Source organism: Crocuta crocuta, unplaced genomic scaffold, assembly GCF_008692635.1.
Source record: "Crocuta crocuta isolate KB4526 unplaced genomic scaffold, BGI_CrCroc_1.0 scaffold105, whole genome shotgun sequence".
In the NCBI taxonomy this organism is placed as follows: Eukaryota; Metazoa; Chordata; class Mammalia; order Carnivora; family Hyaenidae; genus Crocuta; species Crocuta crocuta.
Genome location: NW_027530499.1, coordinates 291,925 through 305,259, shown reverse-complemented (window position 1 = coordinate 305,259; position 13,335 = coordinate 291,925). Strand labels below are relative to the sequence as shown.

General features: G+C 33.1%; 1 protein-coding gene across 1 annotated transcript in view; it reads right to left on the bottom strand.

Annotated features, from left to right (window-relative positions):
• PGR (progesterone receptor) overlaps positions 1–13,335 on the bottom strand; it is an 83,315-nt gene that overhangs the window by 67,621 nt on the left and 2,359 nt on the right. Inside the window, exon 3 of the mRNA XM_077766717.1 lies at positions 12,374–12,525. Within this exon, the coding sequence (XP_077622843.1) occupies positions 12,374–12,525 (152 nt within the window). The remainder of the gene's footprint in view (positions 1–12,373; positions 12,526–13,335) is intronic.

Here is a 13,335-nt window from a genome sequence, read left to right as displayed (position 1 = left end):
AGAAGATTACAAAAGACAAATAAGCTATAATATCTAAATTCATAGAGTTTTAAATTCCACCAGGGAGATAAGTGTAACGTAGGTAATATAAACTAAATGTGGCTTGGATCTTGAGGATAAAACACAAATCATATTAATTAGGGAGACTAAAAAAAAAAGGATGTTTTGTGGGGAAGGAAGCATGTTAGATGGACTGAGAATACATGATGTTATTACAAAGAATTGTAATAATGGCTGTTCTAAACAAAAAGAATGGAATGAGAAGTACAATTTAGCTAAAGCATGGGACATGGTCCAGGACCCCAGAATACCTTATAATTATATATTATTATATAATGTTATATATAACATTTTCATGTGCTTTTCTGGAGTGATTGCTCTTAAGACATTTTCAAAGGAATTCAATCTTGGTCCATACTTACCACTTGTTTATTCAATATCATAAATCACTTAATTACAGAAGAGAAAGTAACATTGAAAGTATTTTTTTTTCTGAAGAAATTATTACTATTGAGTATTATGCTTCAAAAAACATTGTGATAAAAATTTTATATAAAGTACATAACAACAAAGGTTGTAGCAGCAGTGGAGAACCAAACACCTAAGTTTATTAAGTTAAAAAATTGAGCATGAAAGTTTAATTCTTTTATTTGTAGGAGTTAACATAAAAAGGAAAGCACAATAGGCTGATAAATTATGTGAAATATGCACTAGTAGTTTATTATATGAGGCTCATTCAGCAATAAGAAGGATGTTGTATTTTTATCTCTCCTTCTACAAATTAGGCTGATATGGAATATCTATAGAGTATGTGGCTTTCAAATATTCTAAATGAGGAAAATGTTTAAAAATCCAGGAAAGTAAATGATTAGAGTGATTGTCTTAAGTATCAATTATTTCAATCTGTCCTTTAAAGAAGTGATTGATAAAAGATTCCCTGGAGTTACTTTGTTTTGCTGATAAATATAGCACTCAGTAACTCAGAAGTGATTTTCAGATGATAACGTTGAGATTCTGTTCAAATATTAAATAGTTGCATTTGAAATCTTGACCAAATGTTCATCCTACCTTTGCACAGATGTCAAAAGGGTATCAGCAAATAAAGTCAAGGAACTGTTGAGGATTCATTCAAATACCTGAATAAACATTTGTTCAAAGCCTAAGGGTTTCCTGTCATGATGAGATGGTATTTAAAATAAAATGTTGGCAGAAACTCCTTTGTTCAAATAAAATTTTAGGTGGAAGAAGAAATCAAATAAACAGACAAAAGCAGAGCTGTTCTGGTTTGAAAAAGGAATGGGACTGAGTTAAGGATCATAATTTGAAAAGAACCCTCTGGAAGAGATCATGGTTTTGTCTGAAAAATTATAAAGTAATTAATGTTTATTCAAATATAAAACATTGTCGAGAAATAGCAGAGAGGCACATAAAACACAGAAGTTGGAGTCAGATACCCTGGGTTTAAATCTTGACCCTTATACTTTGTAGTGGGCTACTCATCTGTGAAATACAGATAAGAATATCTCCACCTGATAGACTCTTAGAAAGATTACATGATGCTCAAGGGTACTTAAGTATTTTTAAATGAATAAGCCTATTACACAATATCAGGATATGTTAGTGGAACAAATTACAATCCTTCTGGATTTGTCTAATTGAATACTATGGTGTGTCATCCATGGCTTTGGTATAACTCAAGTCAAAATATTATTCTCATGTTCACTAATTGTACAGCAGGTTTTTTTGCTTTTTTTTTTTCCTGCTTTCTGGCTTTGTACACGTCAAAGACAGGGATTATACACATTTTCATCTTTCTAGTTCTAGCACAAGCAACTTTTAAATGTAGTAGTAAGTAAATAAACTAATGATTTAAATCACTTTAGCAGCATGAAGGAAGCTAATCATATAGTTCATTTAGAGCTGTATCAAAATACTTAATTATATTCTGGAAAGACGAACAAGGTGTGTACTCAAGGAGGTGAGAACAAAAAAAAGTTTACTCAAGTAACTGTGATAGTGAAGTCTTAATAAAAGGATTTTCATACTATGAAGTATTAGGCAATAGTGAAAAGAACAAGCTAGGACTATAAATAAATATTCAGAGCTTCAAGTCATTGTTGTATGAAACCATGATGAAGAATAATATACAAATTCTATATAGGATATCATTTATATGTGAACATTTCATATACAAATTAAAAACTAAGATAGAGGTAGGAAGGAATGGTAGGGAAGGGAACAGATTAGAGGTATTGATCAAAGAGGACTTAAGCCTTACTGGTAATATTTACCGTTTTAAAGGAGAATGTATTATTGTGTTACTTGATAAGTTAAAATATAATATCTCAACAGCTCAAAGGCTGAAGAAGAAGCACTAGCTGTTAGCATTAACAGGTATGTCTTAATACCAGTATCTCCACTTCAGATTCTTGCAGTGGTATTAAGATTCAAGTTCTGAAGGGACATTAATAAGAGGCAACCCCAAGTAACCTAATGTTAAGCAGATGATCCCGAATGTGATCCTTCTACCACTTCTTTTTCAGTAAAGTGGAGAACTTAATGGCTCATAATGCAAAATTGTGCTTAAAACCAGCTTACAACTCATGCTAAATAATAAACTGAGAGACCTGTAGCAGAAGATAAATTATCCAAGTATTTATTAATAATAATATCTATTATTATTTATAGAGTTTAGAATTCCAGTCCAGGGGCTCAGTCAGTTGAGCGTCTGACTCTTGATTTCAGCTCAGATAATGATCCCAGGATCATGGGATGAAGCCCCACATCAGGCTCTGTACTGAGCATGGAGCCTGCTTGGGATTCTCTTACTCTTGCTCTCGCTCTCTCTCTCTCTCCACTCCCTGCCTCCACCCCTCCCCACTTGCACATGCATGTGCTCTCTTTCTGTTAAAAAAAAAAGTCCAATCCATTGAATTGCTACATGTTTATTTTTAGGATAACAGAAAAACTGTCACAGGGTAGACTCTATTAGAGAGAAAATTAAATTAAATAAGAATACTGGCAAATTACCTTCTCAAGAGCCTCAATTAAAATAAGACAGTTTAAGTTTATTCCTTTATTTACTTTTAAAGAGAGAGAACACATGCACATGAGGCAGAGTGGGTGAGAGAGAGAGAGAGAAAGACAAAGAAGGGGAGAATCCCAAGCAGGTTCCGCACTGTCAGCACAGAGCACAAGGGGCTGGATCTCATGTATAGGGAGATCATGACCTGAGCTGAAATCAACAGTCCTATGCTTAACCAATCGAGTCACCAACACCCCAAGAGCAGAAATTTTAATCAAAGAAATTATGGTGGAAGGGATTATTGGATAATTTTATGGTCTACAAAATATAGAGAAAGTATTATAGAGCTCTGAAGACAGGGAAAATAATTCATGAGTTGGTCAATGAAAACTTGAATGTATAATTAGAGCAGACTTCAAAACAAGGAAACTTATTAGGGGTAAAGAGGAGTATTACATAATGATAAACGAATGATTTTCTAAGAAGACGTAACAATCATTAATTAATGTATACGAATCTAACAACTGAACATTAAAATTTTGTACATCAAAAGCTGATAGAACTACAAAGAGAAAGAGATGAATCCTCTATTATAGTTGGACACCTCAACAACTCTCTATCAGAAAAGGACAGATCTAACAGGAAAAAAAACTAATGAAGACCCAGTTAAACTCAACATCATCATTCAACTGGTTATAATGGACATCTCTAGACTACTTCGTTCAACAGCAGCAGAATGCACATTCTCAAGCTCACCTGAACATTCACCAAGAAAAAACACACCTTAACCAATCTGGAGAATAGAAAAGTAGAAATTATACAATGTCTACTTTCAGACACAATGGGATTAAGCTTTCAACAGAAATACAGGTGAAAATTACAAAACACATGCAGATTTTACAACATACTTTTAATTAATACATGATTCAAAGAAAAAATCTTGAGTAATTTAAAAGTACTTTGAAATAAATTGAAAGCACAAATTACCAAAATCTGTGGTATACATATAGCAAAAGCAGTGCTTATACAGAAATTTATAGCATTAACTGGATTTTTTTTAGAAAAGAAAATCTAAAATTTACAACCATCAAACCTTTCTCCTTAGGAAAGTAGAAAAATAAGAGTAAAGTAAGCCACATAAAGAAATAAAGGAAATAATAAAAATTAGATCAGAAATCAATGAAACTAAAAACAGCAAATCAGTAAAGAAAAAACAAAACCAAAGCTAGTTCTTTGAAAGATCAATAAAATCAATATAAGCCTCTAACCAAACCTAATTAAGAACACAAATTATTAACAAAAATGAGAGAAGGGTATCATTCTAGATTCTATATACATTAAAAAGATAATAAAGGAATACTATGAACAACTCTATGCCCACAAATCTGAATGAAAAGGACCTAAATGAAATGGACCAATGTCTTGAGATACACAATCTGTCAAAACTCACACAGGAAGAAAAAGACAATCTGAATAGGCCTATATCTATTAACAAAATTGAATAAGTAATTAATAACTTTCCAAAACAGGAAGCACCATGCCCAGAGGAGTTCACTGATGAATTCTGCCAAACATTTAAAGAAGAGATTATCCCAATTTACCACTATCTCTTAGAAACTGAGGGAATGCTCCTAACTCAATCTATCAGCAAGCTTTATGCTAATATAAAACCAAAGACAGCACCAAAAAATACAGACATGTCTCTCATGAACATAGATGCAAAAATCTCAAGAAAAATCTTAGCAAATCGAGTCCAAAAAAATGTAATAAGAAGTCTACAACATGACTAAATGGGATTTATCCTAGGTATCTAAGAATGGTTCAACATTTGAAAATTAATGTATTCCATTACATCAACAAGCTTAAAAGGCAATATCACACGATCATATCAATAGATGCATTAAAAGCACCTCACAAAATTCAGCACTCATTCACGAACTAGAAATAAAAGTGAATTTCCTCAACTTGATAAAAAAATATCTACAAAAACCCTTACAAATGATGTCCTAATTAATGGTGAGAAACTGGAAGCTTTCCTATTAGACTAGGAACAAAACAAAGGTATCTCCTCTCACCATTCATTTTCAACACTGTAGTGGAAGTCCTACTAATGCAATAGGACAAAAAGAGGAAATAAAAGGTGTACTCATTGGGAAGACAAAAATAAAACTGTCTTTGCAGGTGACATGATCTTATACATAGAAAAAAAAAAAGAAAAAAACCTGACAAAACAACTCCTAGAACTAATGAGCAACTACAGCAAAGTGGCAGGATGCAAGCCTAATCTATGTCATCTTCTTAAATACTGGCAATGAACAAGTGGCATTTGAAATTTAAAACACAATGTCATTTACATTAGCATCCAAAAATTATGTACTAACATAAATGTAACCAAATATGTACAAGACATATAGGAGGAAAATCACAAAACTCAAATAAAAGAACTAAATAAATGGAACGATATTCCATGTTCATGGATAGGAAGATTCAATATTGTCAAGATGTGAGTTCTTCCCAATATGATCTACAGATTCAATGCAATCCCACCAAAACCCCAAAAAATTGCTTCATGGTTATTGACAAAGTGATTTATAGTTAACATGCAAAAGACCCAGACAGAATATCAATACAATACTGAAGTTGGAGGACTCACACCACCTGACTTCAAGATTTACTATAAATATACATGAATCAAAACCGTGTGGTATTGGTGAAAGAACGAAGAGATCAATGTAACAGAAGAGAAAACCTAGAAATAGATGCACATAAATATAGTCAACTGATATCTGACATAGTAACAAAGGGGGTGCAAAGGAATAAAAACTCTCTCTTCAACAAATAGTGTGGAACAACTGGACATCTACATGAAAAAAGTGAACCTAGACACAGACCTTACACTCTTCATAAAAATTAACTCAAAATGGATCACAGACCTAAATGTAAAACACAAAATTTTGGAAGTCTTAAAAGACAACACAGAAGCAAATCTAGATGACCTTGAATCAGGGAATGACTCTTTAGATACAACATCAAAGTCATAATCCATAAAAGAAAGAACTGAGAAGCTGGATTTCATTAAAAGTAAAATTTTCAGCTATGCAAAAGGCATTGTCAAGAGAATAAAAAGACACAGAGTGGGAGGAAATATTTGTAAAATACACATCTAAAAAAGAACGATTATCCAAAATATACAAGAGCTGTTAAGGCTCAACAATTAGAAAATAAGCTGATTAAGAAATTAGACAAAGACCTTAACAGGCATCTCACCAAAGATACATGGATGGCAAATCAGCATATGAAAACATGCTCCACATCATATGTCATCAGGGAAATACAAATTAAAACAATGAGATACCACTATACACCTATTAGAATGGCCAGAACACACACAATACCAAATGCTAGCAAAGATGCAGAGCAACAAGAATTTTCATTCATTGCTGATGGGAATGCAAAATAACATAGCCATTTTAGAAGAGTGTTTAGAGGTCTCATAAAACTAAACGGACATACAATGTAGCAATCACACTCCTTGGTATTTACCCAAAGAAATAAAAAACATATGTCCACACAAAAACCTACTCATGGATCATTACAGCAGTTTTCTTCAAAATTGCCAAAACTTGAGAGCAACCAAAATACCCTTCAGCAGGTGAATGGATAAACTGTGCTACATTTAGACAACAGAACATTGTTCAGCACTAAAAGGAAATGAGATATCAAGTCATGAAAAGACATGGAGGAAACAAGTGCATATTAGTAAATGAAACTGTATGGCATTCTGGAAAAGGCAAAACTATGGAGACAATAAAAAGAACAGTGGTTTCCGAGGATTAGGAGGCAGAGAATAAATAAATGGAACACAGAAATTTTAGGGCAGTGAAACTACTATGTATGATACCATAATCATAGACACATTTTTATGGTACATTCATCCAAACCCATCCGTACAATACCAAAAGCAAACTCTGCTGCAAACTATGGATTTGGGTGATGATATGTCTATGTAGGTTCATCAGTTGTACCAAAACGTTCTTCTCTCGTGGAGGATGTTAATAACAGGAGAGGCTATGCCAGAGCAAGAAGTATATGGAAAATCTCTGCATCTCCCTCCTGATTTTGCTATAAACCTAAAATTGCTCTTAAATATAATAAAGTCTTTAAATTAATTTGAGTGTTATTTCTCTTTTGAAAGCCATAACAGGGAGAATGTATCACCAAATCAGTTTCATTTTTATCTCTGATACCAAGTATATTCAACTTTGGAAAAAGAAATGCATTATTCATAAAAATATTTAACTTCTGTCCAGTTTCCTCTATGGCCTACTTATGATGGCATCTTTCTAAATCTAAAAGGCATTTTCCATCATCCCCAGCTTCTGACAGAGGGGTCGATTCTCTAATTTTTCAAGCATTGTTTAAACTATTCAACTCAGTACATCTATAATTCATTATATAAATGCTAATTGATAGAATGTTTCCTGCCTCCACTACACTACAAACGATGAGGGCTGCAGTGAGATAGATCTGTCCTGTTTTACTACTTTTTCAGCTAGCATCTAGCATAGTGCCTGGCATATGGTAGGTGCTCAATAAATATTTGGTTATTAATACATGAACAAAAAAATAGTTAAATCTAGAGGACATTATGCATGAAATAAACCAGATGAGAAAGACAAATGCCACATGATATCATTTACATGTGGAATAAAAAAAAATCAAATTCATAGAAAGAATAGAAAAATGGTTGCCAGGGGCTGGGAAATGGAAATAGGGAGAGGTCGGTAAAAGGATTCAAATGTTAAAGATGAATAAGGTCGTAGGGTATAATGTGTAACATGGTGACTAGTTGAGAACATTGTATTATATGACTGAAATTTGCTAAGACAGTAGAACTTAAATGTTCTTGCCAAAAAGAAAAAAACATATGTGAGGAGATGGACATGTTAATTAACTTGACAGGGAGAATCTTTTCACCATATATATTAAATCATCACATTGTACACTTTAAATATTTTACAATTTTATTTGTCAATTATACCTCAATATAACTAGAATAAAAATGAGGCTAATAATGTAGTATAATTAAAAATCCATCATTACTTACCTAACTAGTATCTTCTAAACAATATTTTACTGTACTTCAATATTTGCTCACCCATATTCCATCAAATTTATTCACTACAAATGCTGTCACAGTAAAAAGCATCCAAAGAATAAGAGGTTAGCACCATCAATTATGATGATCGGTTCAGTTGGAACAAAATTTACTGAATATCTAATATATTCCTAACACTGAGCTAGTCACAGTACATACAGAGGTAAGCCAATGAGAAAGGACCTTTTCCTTCTTAATACAAAATCATGGGCCTGCATTTATAGAACTGGTGGGTCATTATGACTTCACCTCCTTGAAAGGTATTAGGGCAATTCCTGACCACTTCCTGGTCCATTCCAACCCTTAGTAAAGGAATGCAATGGGGTATTCAACCAATTGCTTTTAGTTAATTCATTTTCTTAATAAGAGAGGTTATTTCTTCCGATCCCTGTACAACCACTTCCTAAGTGATTTTTCTTTTTTTCCTGGCCTTTCTCTCACATACCAAGGGAAACCCAATTTTCCCGAGTGACTTCTTTACAGGCCTTATTGTTTCTCACTCCCAACTTGGAGGAGAGGCAGGGAAACTGATCCTTGGCCCCTGACTATGCCTCTCTTAGCTCTCCTAAATGTGAAATTAATATCATTCATCCATTTAGGTCATACACTTTTAATCACCCTTCATCTTGAAATCGCCTTTAGGATTCACTTTTACCTTCCTAGATGTTTTATCATTTGGCTCATATTTTTTTTCTTACAAGCTCTATTGTTTTCTTTGATTTTGAACAGAATTTCCTATTAAGTGAAATGTATAGGTGGTAGAGAGCACGGATTCTGGAGTCCCACTACTTGGGTTTGAATCCCAATTCTACCACTTCTTAACTGTAATTAAGGCAATTTAATATCTCTGGATCTTGGTTACCTTTTTGGAACTTGAAAATAATAAATAATATGTACACTATAAGGATTAAATGAATTAAAATACCCATAAAACACTTAAATAGTCTCTGCTGCATAGAAAGCACTCTAAAATGATATTATTATTATCCCTAGTAACAAAATCTATTTTTTGACCACCGACTTTCAATTTCTGGACATACTGTCATCCACACATAGTTCTACCTTGAACTAGCTCATCACACAGCCCCTACTTTAAGATTTCACACTGGCTCTCTCTCTCCAACTATTAAAGTCCTTCTACTCATCTTTCTTACTCAGGAAAATTCCCAGAAACTTCTATTATCTTGTCTTAAATCACTGATTTTCTACCAATCCACCCAAATACCAGCACTTAAACTTCCCAACTTTTAATTTTAATGATTTCCTAATATAACTCTTCAAGTCTTAATCTAATCTCAATCTCTTTACTCCTCTTTAAACATATACACTTAATGTTCAGAGATCAATTATCTTGTCTTTTAATAATCAAATGAAGTTCATATTTTCCATTAAGTCTTCTCCCATCATTATAGAACATGTACATTCCAACTTACCCCTGCCCAAACACACCAACTCACAAACCACACAAATCTTAACGATTTTACAGATTTGCTTATCTGTTTAATTAGTGACAGTCTCTGCCAAAAGGTCTTACATGCATATATATTATCTCTTCAACTCTATTATAAACTCCTTGACTACAGAAGTAACACCAATTGATGACAATACGCTAGGCATTTATTTCAATACTTTGCATGTATATACATGCAATTTATTATTAATAATGAGTATTTATTAAATTAAATGCTCATTTAATCTTCATAACAACCCTGATGAGTAGCTATTGTTATCCTCATTTTATATATAAGGCAGGGAAAGGTGAAGTCAAGGGAAGAATATCTAAAGCACAGATCCAAATATAAGAGGTATAAAATAACTGTTGAATGAACTTACTCATATAGTTTTTTAATCTTGCTCTAGTTTCATGAATGATTTATAAACATATACCTTGAGTTCCTCTTCAGAAACATTGCCAAATAAAGGTGCTTCATTTCTACTACTCAGAACTAAAAGAGTACCGTGTCAACAATAGTGGTAAACAAATGCTTTTTAAGAGTAAATTTGGAAAGACATTGCATGTGATTTTAGATGCTATTCTATTTTATAAAATCATTTGTATTTAAGTTAGGGTGCTCTTGGTTCTATATGCACATTTTGAAGTAATTTGCACATTTTGAAATAACTTCTGAAAATTAAGTAACGTTTATCATATACCTACTTGTTCATACCATCTCTGATTTATAAGCACTGCAATGAAAGAATAACCTATGGTGACTAACCATTAGTTACTAACTAGTTGTGTGCTCTTGGAAACTGAAACTTAGGTCTTTGGGACTTGCTTATCTATAAAGAGATGGAGCTGGGCTAGGGAAAAAAAAAAGGTATTTAGGGGATTCTATGGGGGTCATTCACCTATAAAATTAGACTACTCTAAGGAGACTGTAAGAATGAAGGAAATCATATTAACGTTGAAAGAAGCATTCAAGAAATCAACCAAAGTCAGATGGGAATAGTAACTCCAATTATGCACTGGAGAATCAACCCTTCCATACAAAGGAATTCAGCTTGTAACTATGACTAAATACTGTCCATAGGAAAGTTAAGGCCACTTTCAGTTGTGTTCCATTTTCTCACTAGCCTCTTTTCACACAGTGCTTTAATTAACTTAAAATGCAATTAAACCCCCTGAAGCTGAATACATATGTTCAGTATCAGTTAAATACATGCATGTTTTGTGGGGGAAAAATCATATTCTAGATATATACAAAGCAAATGTTCTTTTTTAAAAATTTGTTAGTGTTTATTTTTTGAGAGAGAGAGAGAGAGAGAGAGAGAGTGTGTGAGCGGGGGAGGTACAGAGAGAGAGGGAGACACAGAATCTGAAGCAGGCTCCAGGCTCCAACTTGTCAGTACAGAGCCTGACACGGGGCTCGAACCCACTAGCTGTGAGATCATGCCTTGAGCCGAAGTCGGTCGCCCAACTGACTGAGACACCCAGGTGCCCGGCAAATATTCTTTAAGAATTAATTTAAGTAGAATTATTACAAACACTACTAATAAATAGTCAGGAATCATTTTTATCAAAAAGTCTTAGTAGTTGTAAAGAATCATCTGTTAGGCATCTACAAAAATAGTTAATTTGAAATGCCTTTTAGATTTTATTCTCTTGGTGCATATTAAATATACATATCAAACTCCTTTGAAAGTTTCCTTAAGGTAAAAAATCCCCATTCCCTCTTTTCCTATTTATAAGTAGAAAACTCTTGAAATCAGAAAACTCACAAACAGGAAGCAAAAAACCAGGCATTCAGATCTTTGGTTCCTTGTCTAAGTGTGATTTCAGCACTCCAGAGGGAACCTTAAACTCATTTTGACTCCTTATAAAATACACTTATTGTTAGAATTTAAATGTAAAATGATCTTTAAATGCATTTTTATCTTCAAATGGAAATGTATTTGCTTCAAATTTAGTGTTGATAGAGAAATTTTAAAATATTTTCTATTAGAGCTGAAATCCAAAATACATGACATAGGTCAATCCAAAAATCATTAAATAGGAAATTTAGATGATTTTAAAAACATGAAACTCTTGTAGCAAAGTAACAGAAATTGTTACTTTGAGATCCACATTTTTCATTTGCTTTAAACTGTTTACTCCTAACCCCTTACATACTTATAAAAATATAGCCAACAAAAAGAGAATTTTTAAAATTTTGTTTAGAATTGCCATTATCTAAGTATTACTAAATGTGCATGTAGAGAAAAGACAAAATCATGTAGAAAATTTGTAACTGCATCACATATATATACAAACACACTTAGTACATATACATAATTTTGATGACTTTTATCATTTTTCTTTTGATCAAAATTTTAAACTTAGTATATATTTCATATAATATATAATAGAAATATGAAAATACAATTACAGCCAACCTATTTCTTTAAAGCTAACTGGACAATGAACAATAGCAGCGCTGTACCCAAGATTACTATAATTTGAGTCTAGTATTGAAAGTGTTAGTCAAGAGTATGCAATTACAATATCCAACCACATTCAATTTTGAATATTATAAATAAAAACACACTGTTAAAACGTAGTCATATCTTAACTTATATGGAACTTCTATGGAAAATACCACCATTTCTTAGAAGGGACAATTAAAATCTAAAAAAATTTAGATTTACAATCTAATAAACCTCAGTTTATGATTAAACCAAAAATAAAGGATCAGGGGAAATGAGCCTACCTTCCATTGCCCTTTTAAAGAAGACCTTACAGCTCCCACAGGTGAGGACGCCATAATGACATCCTGATGCTTCATCCCCACAGATTAAGCAAATCTTCTGAGGTAATGACTCGAAGCTGTACTGTGGGCTCTGGCTGGCATCTGAATCGGGCCTTGAAATGCAAAACAAAGTACTCCATTTATTTTTGGGTGCACCACTGTCTAATACTGAAGTTTTCTTAACAAAACTGAGAGTGAAAAAGGATTTTAATATGGCACTGAACGTACATACACCCTTGAGAGGCTTGCAAACTAAACTTGGTGTACCATAACTGGATCCCTCGCATTTGTAAATTATGTCATTCAGCAGCACCAACATAAAAGAATAATATATAATTTAATGTTCAGAAAAGCTAAGGTCCATTTTTTTTTAAATCTTTCTATAAAACTCCTTATATAGAATCATCAATTTAGTCTGACAAATGAAACGATATGCTTCATAACAGTAAACATGGTTTTTAGTTCAACTGTACTTAGCCCTGCTTTTGAGTTTTTAAAACACCCCACAATGACTGTTTACTTAAACGAGTGCGCATTTGACATTTTTAAGAATTGTTCAATATACGGACACCGTTTTACCNACCGATTATTTAAAATCCCACTACTTCAGCATGTAAATTAAAATGTTTTTGAAAACCTGTGTGAAAAAAGTTGTAGCGAATCTGAAACAATATTAGAAAGCAGTGCACTGCAGAGATTTAAATCCATAATGTAAATATTTTACATATAACTGGAGTCTTGAAATTCGTATGAAAATAGAGCCATCGAACGTCCAAACCCGTCAGGTTCTGCTTTCGGTTCTGGCTAGCTACCATACATTAAGTACCACCCCTCCCGGAGGGACTGTGCCTTAAAGTCTCCTCTAAAGACCGTCCCAGAAAGCATCCTACAAGGTAAAAGAACCATTTTGCAAAGCCCCCAAC